Source organism: Eleutherodactylus coqui, chromosome 5 (assembly GCF_035609145.1).
Source record: "Eleutherodactylus coqui strain aEleCoq1 chromosome 5, aEleCoq1.hap1, whole genome shotgun sequence".
Classification (NCBI taxonomy): domain Eukaryota; kingdom Metazoa; phylum Chordata; class Amphibia; order Anura; family Eleutherodactylidae; genus Eleutherodactylus; species Eleutherodactylus coqui.
The window spans coordinates 156518639-156536892 of NC_089841.1; the positions used below are offsets into that span (position 1 = coordinate 156518639).

Genomic DNA, 18254 nt, shown 5'->3' on the forward strand with positions numbered 1-18254 from the left:
GTAAATGCAGCAAAGACAGCTCCACAAAGCGTTGACTTTCAGGTGGCAAATACTTATTCATATTAAAGTTCTGTTTGTCTTGTTTGATTTACACAATACTGACCACTTTGCATCACAGTAAAATATTTAGCACCTTCAAATTGTTTAAACCCCAGAAAAATCTATAGTAATTCAAGGTTGCAAAGCTACAAAATAGAAAAAGCATCAAGGTGATGAATACTTTCATTGTATGTTGAATCTGGATGCAAGTTACAATAGCCTGGGAAAGATCATTGTATGTTGAAAACATTGTATTCCAAGGTCATTGTAACTGGAGGGTTCACTAGATGGTTTTACACGGAATGACTGCTGCACGCTTAAGGACGCGACTAACGTTACAAGACTTATCACCCCTGTGCTTTCAATCAGGAGCAATAATCAGTGAATGGAGGTGGAGTGCAATGGAAATGTCTTCCAGCCGCTCGCCTCCATTCAATGTGAACAGGCAGTTAAAAATGAACGACTGACCGTTTACAGCAAGTGAGAATTTGCTCATTAGTAGTTTCATTTTCAGTGAGCTGAAAGATATAAGGACAAATGAGCCTTAAGGCCCTTTCACAATCACGCTCAAAAGCAATCCTGCAAGCGATAATCGTTGCTTGTAAATGTGTGCCCATCGTGTCCTCTTCGTCCATTGCTGAGTTCAGCTCAGCTTAAAAATTAGTTGTCCCTGATAAGAGGAACCGCATGCCAAGTTCTCCGCGGGCAGTGTTGATAACATTCTTTTTAACTGCTGTTCCACTGGAAAACAAAAACAATGTATTTATAGAACAGACCACCTGCTGTTCTCTAAATACATACAAATTAAGCTAGGTAGTTACTAATGGGCTGATTAGCCCATTAGTAGCTAATGCAAAATGATCGCTCAAAACGGTCAAGTTTCTGATGAATTTTGAGCGATCAACTGTGTGTAAATGGGGTTTACTCAGGGTGAACCTTGGAAGATTAAGGAAACTACAATAGGTGAATTACATAAATTTCACCTGTTCTGGTAACAGGTTTCAAGTGTGAAAATTAGGATACCGTATCAAATCTTGTGATATTTGTTCAATAATCTGTATTGATATGTAGCTGCAATGATTTTCTGACATGCGCAGTCAAGAAATACATCTATTAAACAGTGGGTATACATGGCTTTTATTTCAGCGAGACTATTAGGACTGAGGAAATAACTTCTCTAAAATCAAAGTGATGTTTAAATTACATATTTAGTGCATTTAGCTCATTCTGAAATAAAGAAACTGTCCATATGTGTCCTTGCGTAGAAGTGTAATTCATCAGTCTTCTGCATATGGTGCTTCATATAGGCCAACAACATTCGGAAGTCACTGCATGCTTTCTATACGTTATGCAACATCTGAACTGCAAAGCACTTTCATAGATATAAAGCAATATTAAAGCCTTCAGCTGCTATTACTAATGCTCATGGCAGGATCCTTAAAGGCACAGCACACAGCTCACTAATGAGCAGGAGTCGTCGCTCCTGGAGTCATTTCTTTTCAGTAAGTGTTCTGCACTGCCAATGGTTCATCAACAAGTGACTAACATGAGGGGTTTCAGATTCTCATCCTGGCACGAAGGGTGCTTGCAATCAGAACAAAGGACAGGAGGCTTTTGGCACAAAAATTAACGGGCAACTAAAGAAACATGTTCATCACAAGGCTTTACAAGTGACTGAAGTTTTATCCTTCTCATAGCAGATAGCAGCTATATCGAAACATTTGAGGCAACAACCACTCTAATGTCCCAAATTATACTGCCATGTAAAAGCAGCAACCGTGCTATAACTGAGGCGCAGAGACCTCAAAAAAAAATGCAAATCTAGCCATTCTAAAACAACATTACCTACTCAGAATGTAACAGAAAAGATGGCGTTTCCAAGGTACAGTTCACACATCAGTCCGTCACAGGGAAGACAACGGATTTCTGGTAAAAGACAAAGCATTCTTTGGGGGTCTAGTAAATCTAATACCAACGTAAAATCCTCAAAAGCAAAGTTGTGCAGAGACTGAAGAGTTAGTTTTATCCAGAATAAAATGACATTTATGAAAACTCGCCAGATTTATTCATTCTCAGTTCAAATTTATTCAATTAAACAGTCATCCTAGCAGGGTCAGCACAAAAAATAACCCATTAAATTCTTTCCAATGAAACACCTCTAAGGAAATGTGATTTTGGACTTTTGAATGTCCACCTGCAAAGGATCACACCCATGAACATTCCTAGCCAAGATATAACCATTATAAATTCCAGTACATTGTCAAATTGGTTTTGTTACTTTGGATGACTATAAATAAGTGTTTCCACTATGGAAAAAGAAAGTGAACACAGTACATTTTCATGACTGGGGAATGGAATTGTTTCTGAAGAAGTCATCTGAAAGACAAAAGCTTAGAAAAAAAAACAAAACAACCTGAATGTTTAAACTCAGTTCGTTTTCCTTAGTTATAAGTCCCTTGTAAAAAATAAAAGAACAAGGCTCTAGCTGACTTATTGCTTCTCTTCCGTTTTTTCTTGCTTGGCATCCTCTTTGTCTTGAACCTTGTTTTCCTCCTTTACAGTGAGTTCTTCTAATTTCTCAGCCACTTTATCAGCACTATCATTTTTGGTCACATCTGCTGGTGGGGAGGGGGGGTAAGAAAAAAAATGTCACATAAACACCATCAAGTAGGGTTATCTTAAAGCAAGAGAAAGACTCAAAAAGGTTTAAAGTCGATAGAACAGGAAACACATCACAAAAAAAATATCTAGAAAGTCAGTTAATTTTTATGAGTGCGTTTCGAGACACCTTTTAAAATCCTCTACCCCCTGTGCAGCACTAGTAATCCGGCGAACGCGCAGCAACTCTGGTGGCTGCCCACATCAAAAATGTCATCACATACATGTGCTGGTTCCCAACTGACATCTCCTGTGGGGCACTTAAGGATCTGGAGCGTGCGTTATGTCACTGTTGGCATGCATGGCAGTCAGAGTCACTGTACAATAGCGTGGCCCATAGAGATATGGCAAAAAATATAGTGGCAGCTATACAGCAAGACACCTTCCCAATTTGTTACATCTGCTAATAGCGTTAGGGTAAAGTTTTAGCTTTAAATTCCAACTGCAAGATGGTGCTCAAAACTGATGAGAAATGGAGCTTATGCGCAAGATTTCCAATTACACAAGCTACAGAATTATTAACAATTTGCTTTTGCAAAACAACCAATATATTTCAAAACATTGACAAATGCATTTGTCATGCACTAGTATTAGTCCTGACAATCTACACAGTTGTGCTGTTTCAACAAAAATACTTCAAAATATATGAATAGTTAAAATTACGACACAAATACTTGTCAATTAGAGCTTAAAGTCTGGACAGCACACTTCTTAGTAATGTGTTGGAACAGCCTTGCGATTTGCTTCCACGACTTGAAGCAACAGTTTTTTTTACTAGGGAACTCTGCATGAGGATGTGGTGATGACAAAATCCATAGAGGAGTTTAAAAAGGGACTTGATGTTTTTCTAGAGGGGAAGGATATTACAGGATATAAATTTTTGGTTGTAGATCTGGTTATACAGACAGATAGGAACTATTAGAGGTTGATCCAGGGATTGTCCGATTGCCATTAGGGAGTCGGGAAGGAATTTTTTCCCCCAAAAGGGCTAATTGGCTTCTGCCTCTTGTTTTTTTTTTTGCCTTCCTCTGGATCAACTTAGGAGGATAAACAGGCTGAACTAGATGGACATTGTCTTCATTCGGCCTTACATACTATGTATTAGTAAGAAGTGTGTTGAATTCTTCAAAAAGCTTCACTGCTTGCTCGGCGGTGCCAATCACAACACGCAGTGAATTCAGTTGTGATTGGCCATATTGATGCTGTTCACTTGCAGGCCACTCTTGTGGTGCTGAAATAACAAGCATCAATGTTAGTGACAAAGGTGGTTCACTGTTCTGGGAGTTGCAAAGTCTCCTAAACTTATGTTCGGTTTCATCAGAGTTGACGAATCTCCGCACACTTACTATCCGCCAGGTTTACGGGCCATTCACTGTACAATTCTTGTCTTTTCGGCTGCTGACACAGATCTGATCTGAGAACAGAGCTAATCCAATTAGCTCATCTGAAAGATACCAGAGATTTTCTAGGACCTTTCTTGTGGCTGTAATGTCAGGATCAATCCATAGCTGTAAATCACTGGCTGGAGCTTCAGTTGCATGGGGAACACCTGCCCAATACTTAGTGTAAATCAGAGCACCAAACTGCACAAAGTGCTCAACTTGTGCTGCTTCTTGAGGTGTATTTTCATGGCCTAAATTAATTTTTTTCTTTTTTTTTTAATACTTCTATTTTATTTGATATTTTCAGATTTAACTTTGCCATTCAGCGAGCAGAATATATGGGTCCTGGAGCCCTCCAGTGGATTGCATTCGATGGGTGTCCCAAAACAATAATTCAATGAGCTCCGTGTAATCGTTTCTGACTTGTCCTTGTGGGCGCTCTTTGCTCAGGAATATTGCAGTTGTATCTGAGAAACCGGAAGTTTCAGGTGTCGCCTGCAATCCTGCAAAATGCTCTCTGGCAATGTCATTCCAACAAGCTTTGAACTGTTTAAAGAGGAGTTTGAAGGTGCACAACATATGGCGAAAACTTGACAAGATTACCTCCATTACATGGATGACAGCAGGCTAACCAATAAGTTCACAACCAAGCCTGTTTTCAAGACCAACACATACTCCGTTTATTCTGCCAGCGTTTACGGAGATTGTATCGAAACACATAGCTTGAACTTCCTCAGTCAGCCGCCATTCTTCCAACAGTTTGTTAACGGCATTTGCTTCATTTTCACCAGTTCCAGAGCTCACCTTTGGCACTCCCAACAGTTTGTCCATCCTATCACCTGAAAGTAGAACTGGCAGCCTGTCAACAGAGCCTCAACCAAAAATTTCTGGGAGCATTTTTCCATCCCAGTGAACTACTAATGGGCAAGTTAGTTCAAAATTATCCTTCATTGCCATTGAGCGTTCATGCCTTGCACTTGTCCTTGCTTATTGAATTGTCCTACATGAAATACGAAGTGCATTTAGATCATGACCAAGAGCAACAATAGGAATCAGTCGCACAGCTTCACGATCAGATGTTTTGTTGCAATCGAGGGCCCTTGTCACGCGACCATTATATACACAACTGATCGAGAGATTCTCTTTACCCGCTATACCTGGTCTTGCACTTCATTTGACTTTGACAGGCCTGTAGTCCATATCAGAATCCATTTTGTCATCAAGATCACCAAATTCACAATCAGACTGGCCAAGGTCTAATCCTTGGAAGCTGAAAGATGTGATGCCTTGCGCTTTCTTTCTTCCTTTTTGTCACCTCCATCCCGACCTTTGGTTTTTTTCAGCCAGCTGTTATCTTCAGTTGTCAGGATTATTTGTCTGTCAGTACGCTGATTGTTGAGGAATTACTTGTCCTGTTCCATTTTGACTGTGTCAGCATATGCAATATCAAACAGTTGATTCAACTGTTCAGCAAATTCTAGCTCTAGTTTTCTGAGCCTGATTTCCTTCCTTAATTCTTCTTGAGCAGCAGCCAGGTATCATGCAATCTTTCCAACTTTTCAATCGAGTGTCTTCAAAATTGTTGGGATACCAGCCTTTGACCAGTTAATCAGTAGCTCATCAACTGCTGCATGAAAAGCATTTCTAACAGACTTCTTTTACTCTTAGATGTTCGTGGTTCTTATTGAAGCACCTGTTTAATTATCGGCAACTGTTTTAGATTTGTCAGAAGTTCCAGTTCACATATCCCTATAAGGCTGCATGCACATGGATTGGTCAGATATCGCAGATAATCTGGCCCTGGCGGCAGCGGTGTTCGCTCCTACCAGCTTTTTCTCCTTTCTGTACTGTGGATGGTCTGTCGGACTTCGCCGTCAGACATACGCAGTACAGATTTTTGTTGATGCTAAACTCAATGGAATAGGTCCTGAAATAAATACATATAACCTACACATCAGAAAATGATGATAATTTTTGGTGAAAATCTACAAATTCATGGTCTTTGAGCACAACCTTGTCAGAAATAAGAACCGGAAACTCTGCCCAAAATAATGGTTTGTTAAAAAGAAAAAAATTAGAGGATGTCTTGCTTTGTAGTTGAAAGTTGAATTTTTTAGGCCACTCTTAACGCCCATCCCCTCTCTTCCTCAACATCTGCTCTCAAGATAGTTTGAATACTTTCCCAACCTCCACCTTCACCTGAGATTGTTGGATGATGCCACAAAATCTGTGGGCTTGGATGACATATGTATAGCCAGCTTGAAGCTGGCCATAGAGTATTAAAAAAGTATGTTTTTCACAAGGGTCACCATGCTGAGTGTCCCTTACTGTCAAGTTGCAGAAGGACATACCAATGTCCACTGGAAACTGCCTGAGACCAATAACACTCAGGCATTGCCATTCGATTAATATCCCATCATCAAACACAACTTTTCTACAATAGAGAAAGTGCACATATGATCATGGTGTTTATATAGCAGACCGAAAAAGCACTGAAACTGGAGTTTTGCAGTTGAGCACAGAGTGAGCCTGCAGCAAAGGAATTATAAAACTTTTTACCTTTAGTTGCTTTCTCTTTTACTTCATTTCTACATTCTTCAAATTTTGCCTTAAACTTCTGGGCATCTGTTTTTAAAGAAAAGAGCCAATACAAAAGCCGCAGTGATGAAACATAGCAATGGCTAGAACTGAAGTCATGTGTGAAAATCTTTAGCATATCGTCACCCCTCTAGCAGATATACCTGCTAGCCGTTTGTGTAGCAAGACCATTATTACATTATGTATGATGCTCGGAGTATATAAAGACATAAAGCAAGGTCTGCTGAAGCATAAGTAGACTAATGAGAGCACTCAGCAGTTACTACACAGACAAAAGATACATTGCAACTGAAGGGGAAATTGAGCATAGCAGTCAGATCACTTTCAGATTTGTTGGGATCTACTGGGAGATTCAATCAATTAATAGAAGGGATAGTCTGCAGAAATCTGATTTTTTGCCTGTACAACAGTGCAGCTCTCTGCACAGTACTACACACAAAAACACTAGCCAGCATTTGACAGCAAATTCTGGGTCAATTTTTATGGCTTCAATACCTCCATTCAAAAGGTCATTTCTCCCGTCTCCCAACATCTGCAAAACTTGTACTTAAGGCTGGGTTCACACAGGACGTAAATCTCGCTGAATGTCCACAGCAAGTTCACACGGAAATTCCGCAAGATTTCCGCAGCGGTAAGCCTGCTTCAAAACCGGCGCCCCGGTTTTCAGCGTGTATTCCGCCTATCCCCAGAGAGAGAAGAGAACCCGCAGCAAGAACTGTGCCAAAACTCACATGGCGCAGATTTGAATTCTGCGCTGCATGCCAGTTTCTGCGCAGCTTGCCCAAAGCGTGTGAACACGATTTTTACAAATTTCGTCCACTTTGCTTAGTCGCAGTTTTAAAAATGCAGGCGGAATTTCAGTGTGGAGGATTTGCACGGAATTTCTGCGGCAATTCTGCTCTGTGTGAACCCAGTCTAAGTTATCTGAAGCCAGTCTGGTCCCTGCTGCAGTCATGTGTGCACAAAGACTAGTGCAGCCTTCACTTGAATGGCACATAACTAGAGATGAGCGAGCATATTCGCAAATGCACATTACTTGAGCGAGTAGTGCCTTAGCCGAGTATCTCCCCGCTCGTCTCTAAAGTTTCGGGGGCCAGCGCCGGTGACAGGTGAGTTGCGGCGGGGAGCAAGGGGTAGAGTGGGAGAGAGGGATCTCCCCTCCGTTCCTCCCCGCTCTCGCCCGAATTTGTAGAGAAGAGCGGGGGAGATACTCGGCTAAGGCACTACTCGCTTGAGTAATGTGCCTTAGCGAGTATATTCACTCATCTCTACACATGACCACAGTAGTAGGACATTTAAAATGTAAGGGTTTTTTGTAAGAAGCAGAATATAACTCGCATTACAAACAGTATTTCTCCTACAAGGAACCATAATAGAGGTAGGTGCATGTGCTAGGCTTAACAAATCAGTTAACTTGTATGTGTGAATTGCTATAAATTTGTTTCAAGAGCCACATTATCAAACACTTCTTTAGAAGAGAAAAGCTTTCACCGTGTCAATTGTTTCTATCAGCTGTAACCTTTTTATAGTAAAGTGATTGCTTGTACCCCCATAATCTAACATTAACACACCATTACATAAAAACTAGTGCAGAAGTGGCAATGCCTAGCAAACAGGCTACAGCATTTAATAAGGCATGCTGCAGAATGAGAAAATGCAACCCAGAAACCTAACGACATCTCAAACCACAACAGTACATCAATTTATAAAATTTGTATTATCTAAGGTCACCATTAAGACAGTTGCTCAGTGCAGCAGCTCTAATTGAATGGCTTTGCAGTCACAGTCCCGCTGCCTCAAAAAATATATGTATATTTTTTTGCTTATACTTACCTGTTTCTTGTGTTCTTAGAGTCTGCTCCCAGCACTGTGAATGGGCATTCCCCACCATTCACTGATAATGAAGTCCACTTAACATTCACAGTGCAAGAAGCAGAATCTAAGAGTCCGTAGAAGAGAACCGGGACAGTATATACAAAAGACTGAGTCCAGAGTCAGCGGGGCCATAGCTGCAAAGCTATATAAGCTGGCCTGACTGACATGTGAACAGGACAGGTCGTCCTCTTGTTTTCACAAACTTTCGTTCTTATCCATATACAATATAAAATACTCACTCTCTGCATTTAAAAACCGAATGGCCAGTAATTCAGGTTTTGGTGCTTCATCTGCATAATCCGCATATGTATTCCAGACCCATGCTCTGTCACTCCCTGCATTGGGTTTCAGTTCCATTAATGGCGTCACTGGAAAACCAAAAAAGTTTTAATTTTACTTCTTTTCTAGAGATGAGCGAGCGTACTCGTTTCGAGTACTTACGCACCCGAGTACCGCCATTTTCGAGTACTTCAGTACTCGGGTGAAAAGATTCGGGGGGCGGGGAGAGGCGTGGCGGTGCGGGGGGTAGCAGCGGGGAACAGGGGGGAGCCCTCTCTCTCCCTCTCCCCCCCACTCCCCACTGCTACCCCCCGTGCCGCCACGGCGCCCCCCGAATTTTTTCGCCCGAGTACGGAAGTACTCGGAAATCGCGGTATTCGGGCGAAAAAGGGGCGTGGCCGAGCACGTTCGCTCATCTCTATTCTTTTCTATAGAAAGCACCATACATCCTCTATAAAGTAGTCTTCGGCTTCTGGAAGGAACCAAAAAGCAGAGAAGACAGCCGAGGGAGCACAGTTCTCAGATGAGTGCTGCAGCCCTTCCTTTTCAAGCAGTCAGCGTGGGTCTCAGCAGCAGAAGTCACACTGATCAATACTTTAAACACGTCTCTATAACGTGTCAAAAGTTAACTAAAAGTGCAGCTACTCTTTAAAGGGCTATTCCAGGCTATTTTTTGATAACCTATCCTCCGATTAGGTCATCAATAGTTGATCAGCTAAAGCCCATTTCTTAGGCCTCTGGATGATCAGCTGTTTGTGTGCCCACTGTCGGCAACAAAACAGTGTACACAGAGGAAGTAGATAACTCCGATCACTGTGTAGTGGTCAGTGCTGGTAATTGCAGGCACAGATACCATTAAAATTATTATAGCTACACCTGTAATTACCAGCTTTGGCCACTACAGTGTTCAAAGATATCTTATTCCGTTCCATAGTGTTTTGGCGCTGACAGTGGGCCCCCGAACAGCTGTCGGGCCCAGTGTCTCAAGCAGCCGATCAACTACTGACATACTCTGACAATAGGTCATCAATAGAAATGTCCTGAAAGCCCATAAAAAGAAGTTATGAGTAATGGGAAACAGAAAGCTAAAAAAAATAAGGTCAAACTGTCCATCCTCCTATAAAAGGGTTGTCCTTTAGCCCTTAAGCATGAAAAGGGTTTCACAAAACCCAATGATCTAATACCTTGCTGTCAGATTTTATTCTGGTTTTGCTGCACATTGCAACTATTGTTAAGAAAAGGTTGAAAATCTACAGCAAAATCAAGTCAAGTAGTCTAAAGGACTTTGTTCTTCATGTACTGAATAATGGAACACAAAATGAAGACTTAAAGCTATTTTAATGACAGCCATCTCCATCGCTTACCATAGTGATTAGCACAGATTTTCAGTGTCTTATCTCTCCTCATCAAGAGGCGGATTGTTCCCTTCTCCCTGTGTTTGAGCAGTTTAACATCACCAGTGCCTCGTTCTTTCCACTCTGGAGGGTCATTTTCAGAAGCAAATCGAAACAGCTTGGCTCTCCTGCAGAAAAATGCATTTATTTCACCGTCTCTACTCTGATAAAGTGACAGATAACAGAAATACATAAACTGGTCTTTTACAGTGCAAATGACAATGAAACCGATGCTGCAGCAGTTCCTGTATGCATTCCCAAAGGGGAATAAAGACAAATATTTAGACCGACTACTAGTTAGAGGTCAGTCCACAACTGGAATCTCTTCCTGCAATTATTAGTTTCCAACAAGACACTGTCTGGGTGGGGGGACAGGAATGCCCTTCGTGTTGGGGAAAAAAAGACAACGCAATACGAGCAGCAGATACGTTGGGTAAATGCAAAGAAAACTACCTTGGTCCACATTTGGGCATAAAGCTGACCAAAGCAATTAATTATGCATGAACTTATGAGCAGCCTCCAATTAAACATACATTTTAAATAACTCTTCTTCATCTTCTTCGAGTGTCTTAATCTCTTGCTCTGGCAATGAAACAATGGGTTCAAAATGAGGATCGTGATTGGTTTCTTCTGTGTTCTCCACAGAGGTCTCATGCTCCTCTTGGGGCTCCTGAAATGACAGAAAACTGACAATTAGATATAAAGTCAGAAGAAAAATCTTTACAAATATAGAAAGGCTATAGCTACAGAAATAACTGATACAAGTGTTCTGACAAACAGAAGCACAACATTTATTAAAGGGCATTTCCATATATACCAAATATCACTGCAGTCAACTTTTAAAAATATGATTCAGCTGTTTAATGAATTATTTTCTAATAGTTACTGCAGTAAACGTCCCCAGAGGTCGCTATAAAGGAGACCCAGAATAGCGGTTGTCTTGTGACACCTCCAAATGTGCCATTCAGGAGCCCGACAGCTCCTGTTGGACACAATAGCAACCATCAGATCCAGCTCAGCAAGAAACTAGATCACTAAGAAAAAGCTAAATGCAGTTTATTATACAATATATATATATATTTTGAATAAGACCCCATCTACTGCACTACGCAATTATCTATTCATTGCAACCTTGCACAACTATAGGGGTTTTTAAGCAGGTCATAGGCACATTCACATGAGCCATCTGTGTTGGTTCTTGAAGGGGAAGAGGGGGGAAGGTTGTGATGGAATTGTGCTGAACCAGTGCTCTGTCAACAAAATCTCAGCTGGTAACAAAAGCCATCAGTGCAGCGCAGCTTTAAGGGTTTAGAGAGCCACTAAATATACATTTATCTGAACGTCCTCTGCCATTTTTGAGCTTAAAATCTATAGTGACAATACCAAATGTGTGTCAATGTAATGCTTTGGGACTTATTCAATAAATGTTTACCCATTGTTTAAAAAAATTAAAAAAAATAATTCATTTCACTTTTTTTATATTCGATAGGTGGATTTTTAATTACCGTATTTTTTGGACTACAAGACGCACCCGGGCTGAGACAACAGAAAACAGGGGAAAACGTATTAATGTCACTAATCTGTCCGGAGTAATATCAGGTTTTGTTTTTTGGTATTGTAGGGTAGAAGGCGGCTTAATGTTGATAATAGTATTATATTTTGCAATAATAAAGGGGTGGTAAAGCAGAACACCTGTCTGATGAGCTCCATTTAGTTTTCAGCACTGATAGAATGTCCACACGGACTTTCTCTCTGATCTGCAATCCTGTTTTTAGCCAGACATTCTAATAAATGCTGGTTTTTAAACATTACTGGTGCTCTAGGAGCATATACTGGCATATATCCTCCAGTTCACTGTGCATTCACTCGTACCATCTCTGTGCACTGGGAGTTCACTGTGAAAATGGCTCTCTCTATTCCTGACAGCAGTGATTTCCTCTTTCCCGTTATTCTCCATTCACTTGATCATCATCTCTCAGTGCTGAATGCCCTCCTCAGTAATGCTTCAGCTCCAGCTTATTAACCCCTTGACGGCACAGGAACGTAAGGTTACGTCCAGCATCGGGCTATGTATTAAGTGTTATCATGCGGCGATCTCCCTCCATACAACAAAGGCGCCAGCTGTTTCTTACAGACGACATCCGTTAGCAACAGCTCCTATAAGCCATGCAGCTTATCGGAGCTGTTACCCCTTTATATGTCTGTCAGTCCTGACAGTGGCATTTAAATCTCCCGTCCGATGTTCCAGGTCCCGTACAGCACTCCCGCGTTGCGATTACAGTAAGCCGTGAGGGTGTCATGGCAGCTGGGGGCCTTCTGAAAAGCCCCAGGGCTGTAATGGCAGAATGCCTATCAAGCCATGCCCGTGGGATGGCTTGATAGAATGCCTGCCTGATCACAGTACGATGTAATGCTATGGCATTATATCATACTGCAGGAGAGATCAAAGCATTGCAAGTTATCCTTTCTGGGGGCTAAAAAAAGTAAAAGATTAATAAAATTTTACTAATTAAAAGTAATAAATGTCTTAAAAAAAAAAAACCTTTGCTATAATAATAAAGGTGTCTAAGTAATAAAGCAAAAATATATTTGGTATCACTGCATCCGTAAAAGTCTGATTTATCATAGTAACGCATTATTTAAGCCACATGATGAACGTCGTCTCCAAGAAATAATGTTTTGAAAAGTGATCAAAAGTATGTACTCCAGAACTACAGGACGTCCTACATAAAATAGACCGCAGAACTAAGTCGACGAAATTTTTTTTTTAAAGTTATAGTGGAAAACTGTCAAAAGATGGCGCCAGAAAGCAATTAAAAATTTAAATATCCTTGAAATTCAGATAAAACTAGCACAGCAAAAAAATAAATGTAAATTTGGTATAGTAGTAATCATATTGACCATAGAATAAAGGTATCCTGTCATTTTTGTTGCAGTGTGTACACAAGTAGAAACAAGATGTAGCCAAAGAGGCAGAATTGTTTTTTTTTCTATTTCACTCCACTACGAATTTTCATTTTTTATTTTTCATTATATGGCACCATCGAAAAATGCAACGCATCCTGCAAAAAACAAGCCCTCAGCAGCTACGTCGATAAATAAAAGTTATGATTTTTTAAAAAGGGGGAGGAAAAAAAATATGGAAAAAAGGGGGTGGCCCTTAAAGGGGTTGTCTTGCGGCAAACCTCAAAATTTTACCTTACCCCATTCCCCCTGTCACCCCCCTGGCATAAAATAGCAAAGTAAAGCGGTTTTTAAGCCGCTTGCTACTCACCGATCCGACGAAATATGAACTTTAAAAAATCTTCTGCCAAAGATGGCCGCCGGTCCTTTCCCAGGGATGCACTGCTGTTTTCTCCCATGGTGCACCGCGGGTCTTCTCCCATGGTACACCATGGGCTCTGTGCGTTCCATTGCAGATTCCAGCCTTCTGATTGGCTGGAATCGGCACACGTGACGGGGCGGAGCTACGCAATGATGCGTAGAAGGGGGCGGAGCCAGAACGTTGCTCGTGCCGGACTGAAGAGAAGCCAGAAGACCCTTCTGCGCAAGCGCGTCTAAAAACGCCAGAAGAAAGCAGAATTAGACGGATCCATGGAGACGGGGACGCTAGCAACGGAGCAGGTAAGTGAATAACTTCTGTATGGCTCATATTTAAAGGGGTTGTCTCGCGGCAGCAAGTGGGGGTATACACTTCTGTATGGCCATATTAATGCACTTTGTAATATACATCGTGCATTAAATATGAGCCATACAGAAGTTATTCACTTACCTGCTCCGTTGCTGGCGTCCCCGTCTGCATGGCTCCGTCTAATTTCGGTGTCTTCTTGCTTTTGTAGACGTGCTTGCTCAGATGGGTCTTCTCCCTTCGGCTGGGCTCCGCCCCTTGTACGCGTCATCGCGTAGCTCCGCCCCGTCACATGTGCCGATTCCAGCCAATCAGGAGGCTGGAATCGGCACATGTGACGGGGCGGAGCTACGCGATGACGCGTACAAGGGGGCGGAGCCAAAACGCCGCTGCTGCCGAAGGGAGAAGACCCATCTGCGCAAGCGCGTCTAAAAAAGCAAGAAGACACCGAAATTAGACGGAGCCATGGAGACGGGGACGCCAGCAACGGAGCAGGTAAGTGAATAACTTCTGTATGGCTCATATTTAATGCACGATGTATATTACAAAGTGCATTAATATGGCCATACAGAAGTGCTTAACCCCACTTGCTGCCGCGAGACAACCCCTTTAAGGGGTTAAACAGCATGGCTTCGTCCTCCCTTGACTTACATGCTCTGAGCCTAAACCTCTTACTCCTCAAATTGGACTCATTATTTTAAGTAATACATTTACTGCATTAAAATGGGAAAATTAGGTTTTTCATCACCATTATGATAAAATAAGTTACATCCTGGTTATCAATGAATTATAGTGCCCCTCCTCCCACAGGATAGTTACACTCAGTCTACACCCCCCAGCATGTTTTAATTATAGTCACCCCATTACATACCGCTGCCCCCCGATATAGTTAAATACAGTTGCACCTCCCCACGTGCATAGACAAACTGCTCCTCTTTCTTCCCCTGCCCATGGGCATACCACTTAGCTTATCTTGGCAGCTGATGCAGAGAAGTCCCAGGACCCAGCGCACGTCACCCCTTATCTCCTGATGGGCAGCATATGCCAGCGGCACACGACCGGATTTAGATTGTAGAATCTGTGATTGTCACCCGCAGCATTCTGCATCATTTAGCAAGAATAGAAAATTTGCTTGTCTGCTTACACGTGCAGAAAGCAATTGCGTTTTCCGCTCGTTCGCGCGGGGGGCATATTTTTGCGCATATTCCTTCCATGAAAGTGAATGGAAGCCATCCGACCCATGGCCCTTCCGCAATTGACAGATGGCACTGGAAAAACAGTGATTTAAAAAGAAAAATCTGTACAGCGCATGTTTAACGGAGAGTGGTCCAGACTATCCGCAATACAGATAAATACAGGTTCCCGCGCACGTCGGTCAGCCGGCCACAGGGGCGGATTTTGCTGCAGGCTGCCAAATCCGGCCCGTTCGTGTGAAGCCGGCCTTAGGGTCAGGGGCTGATGACGAATCCCAGGACCGGAGGTCACCCCTTCAGCTCTCGGCAGGCCGGCCAATCGTGTAGCAGATGGGTTTGCTAAATGCAGCAGAAACACATTCACATGGCAGAACCGGTCACAAATGGCAACAAGACTGAAACCTCTTACCAGCAGTTGCAAAATCTAAGGTGCATGAAGCACAATTTGGTCGCCATCATTTACCCTGTATAGTAGAATTTCCACTGCAGAAAGCCTGCCCCGTGTGGCCCCGTGGGGATGTTCATGTGGGCAGAACCTGTGTAAGATTATTCTGTCAGCCTGAAGAGCAGCAGTTACGGGATGAATGTTAGGTGCTTAGGCCCCCGGCAGTCATTCTGTGTAAGAGGAGCCTATGGGCAGGCACATGAGCGTACGGTAAAATGCCGCGTTTTACCGACATGTGGAGCTGCGATCACCACGATCTGATTGTGTTCGCCTGGGCATGACAGTAGCTCACCCACGCCGTCCTGCACCCGCTTCCGTGTTTTGTGTTTTTTAAACTTTCCATTGTTTCCTAGCAACACGTGTCTAAAACACGGCACATACACAATGTAGTTGAGGATGTAGAGCGTTCTCATTTGCACCCATGGAGAATAGTAAGACTATTGCGCATAATACATGGTAAAATAGAACATGCTGCGGGGTTTCTGTGAGCGCATTACATGCAGTGAATATACACAAGTGTGAAAGGGTCAATGAAAATCAATGTACGTTCACTGACTCCACCCACTGTGTATATTGCATGCATGATAGGCAATAAAATAACGTTGGTGTGAGCCTTCCCTAAGGCCTCATGTCCACGGGCGGATCAGATACTGCATGCGGGAGCCCGCAGCTGAATCCGACCCTGCAAGCTCTCTACTTACCCGTCAGCGGATCGGACAGCTTCCATTGACTTCAATGGAAGCAGTCCATGCAGGAAGTGCAGCAGAATGGAACATGCTGCGATGTTTTATGCAAATCAAATCTGCATGCTTTAATTAAAGGGGTTGTCCCGCGAAACAAAGTGGGGGTATACACTTCTGTATGGCCATATTAATGCACTTTGTAATGTACATTGTGCATTAATTATGAGCCATACAGAAGTTATTCACTTACCTGCTCCGTTGCTAGCGTCCCCGTCTCCATGGACCCGTCTAATTTTCAGCGTCTAATCGCTAGATTAGACGCACTTGCGCAGTCCGGTCTTCTCCCTTCTGAATGGGGCGGCTCGTGCCAGAGAGCGGCTCCTCGTAGCTCCGCCCCGTCACGTGTGCCGATTCCAGCCAATCAGGAGGCTGGAATCGGCAATGGAACGCACAGAAGACCTGCGGTCCACCGAGGGTGAAGATCCCGGCGGCCATCTTCACAAGGTAAGTAAGTCGTCACCGGAGCGCGGAGATTCGGGTAAGTACTACCCGTTTTTGTTTTTTTATCCCTGCATCGGGTTTGTCTCGCGCCGAACGGGGGGGCTATTGGAAAAAAAAAAACCCCGTTTCGGCGCGGGACAACCCCTTTAAAGCTGCGGGCGCCCATGTCTCCCTATGGGCAGCTTGAATCGCGGATGGTCCACACGGGTTCATATGAGGCCTTGGCCAGCAACATGTGATAATACTCAAGCACAAAAGTATTCTAGAGGCGACAACTTGAAGCCTCCTGCACACAGACGGATTATTGCTGCGGCATCTGGAGCGGGTGACCACCTCTGGGCTCCGCAGCAATAACCCTCCTTAGCTGCGATGGAAAAGTGATTCTTCTTCATGCACACGAGCGGAAACCAATTCTGGTTTACTCTCGCAGAAGGAAAAAAAAATTATCGCAGAATGCCCTATTTCCCTGTGGTTTTCGCACGGATGGCTTTCATTGAAGTCAATGGAAGACGGTCGGCCGTGGTTTCCATGGGAAAAATTATGTACTGAGCATGTCTGACGGCCAGCCATGCGGACCAGGCACAGTGCAGAGGAGCTGGAAGAAGACAGGCCCGTGTGAACGCCGGCGAAGAAGACAGGTCAGCAGGGCCACCCTCCCGGTCAGGGCCAGATTCTGCTATGAGAATCCAGACGCACCGTGTGCAGGCGGCCATAGTGGCTGGGCAGAACCACTCTGCCAGCTTTCATGGCTGCAGTAGAGCCTGATGATGAAGAGGCCTCCAGCATAACTCCTCTGGGCAGCCAGCAGTCCTCCAGGACACTTGTGCCCTGTAGGAGGCAGCGGGCCGCAGGTCCCAGCAGATGAATGGACAGTCAGTGTTTGCACCCAGTTGTCCACATGGCCCCCTGTGAAGCACCAGTGCAGCCGGCAGGGAGGGGACAATGGGGCCCTTCTTCCACTGGTCAGCTGACCCCACTTGGCCAATGCCCTGGCAGCTTCCATGTGGCCTGCACTTGGCGGCTCCTTCTTCGGGAACACCAGAGCCAACATGTCAGTTAGCACTCCAATGTCCAGCATGCAGGGAGGCGGCAGCCGCAGCCTGGCGGGATGTGAGGAGCAGCCTGATAACAGCGGACAATAGCCTACACGAAGGCGAGACTGTAGAAAGTTGAGTAGAGCCGTTATCCCGCCTGCTGGCTCTCGCCGCACACCCACCGCCAGTCTACGAGCCACCGCCCTTCCGTCATCCCTGCCCATCACCCGGCGTTCCCCCGGCCATGACGAGAAGTTTGGCTGCGGCCCCCGCCCCAACACTCGCCGGCGGCCCCGCACACAACACACCGCTCTCCTTCTTAACTCAGTCGGCAACTACACCGTGGAAGCCTCCAGAAGCCGCCATATCTACCTTGGTGTCGGCCATCAGGGGGAGGATGGAGGCGGATTACGCGGCACGGCTCGGGGTTGCAGGATGTCGCTCTGGGTCCGCGGTTTCGCGCTGTTTTTTCTCCCTCCCACTAGCAGCACGTAAACGCGTGCGTCACGCCGCAACCTCCAGCACTTATAGATTACGGAACGTCA

General features: G+C 43.9%; 1 protein-coding gene and 1 non-coding gene across 3 annotated transcripts; both read right to left on the reverse strand.

The window, feature by feature from the left end:
• Positions 1–1157: 1157 nt before the first annotated feature.
• Positions 1158–18229, reverse strand: RANBP1 (RAN binding protein 1). 2 transcript variants are annotated; one of them, XM_066603457.1, is made up of 6 exons: positions 18082–18229; positions 10759–10895; positions 10196–10353; positions 8792–8920; positions 6639–6704; positions 1158–2654 (listed from the first exon to the last, which is right to left on the reverse strand). In XM_066603457.1, the coding sequence occupies exons 1-6, from the start codon at positions 18094–18096 to the stop codon at positions 2530–2532; spliced, it is 630 nt and encodes a 209-aa protein (XP_066459554.1). In that variant the 5' UTR covers positions 18097–18229; the 3' UTR covers positions 1158–2529. The 2 variants fall into 2 exon arrangements, with proteins under 2 accessions (XP_066459554.1, XP_066459553.1); XM_066603456.1 differs by having other exon boundaries at positions 1158–2657.
• On the reverse strand, positions 6484–6612 carry LOC136630993 (small nucleolar RNA SNORA77). Its single transcript, XR_010792994.1, has one exon. It is a non-coding gene; the product is annotated as a small nucleolar RNA SNORA77 (small nucleolar RNA).
• Positions 18230–18254: the final 25 nt, after the last annotated feature.

Excerpts from the sequence above, each read along its gene's own strand:
- RANBP1 (XM_066603456.1), bottom strand. Across the intron at positions 10,354-10,758 it reads GAAGAAGAGTTATTTAAAAT|GAGAGCCAAGCTGTTTCGAT; the intron begins GTATGTTTAATT and ends ATTTTTCTGCAG. Across the intron at positions 6,705-8,791 it reads TCGGTTTTTAAATGCAGAGA|ATGCCCAGAAGTTTAAGGCA; the intron begins GTGAGTATTTTA and ends CTTTAAAAACAG.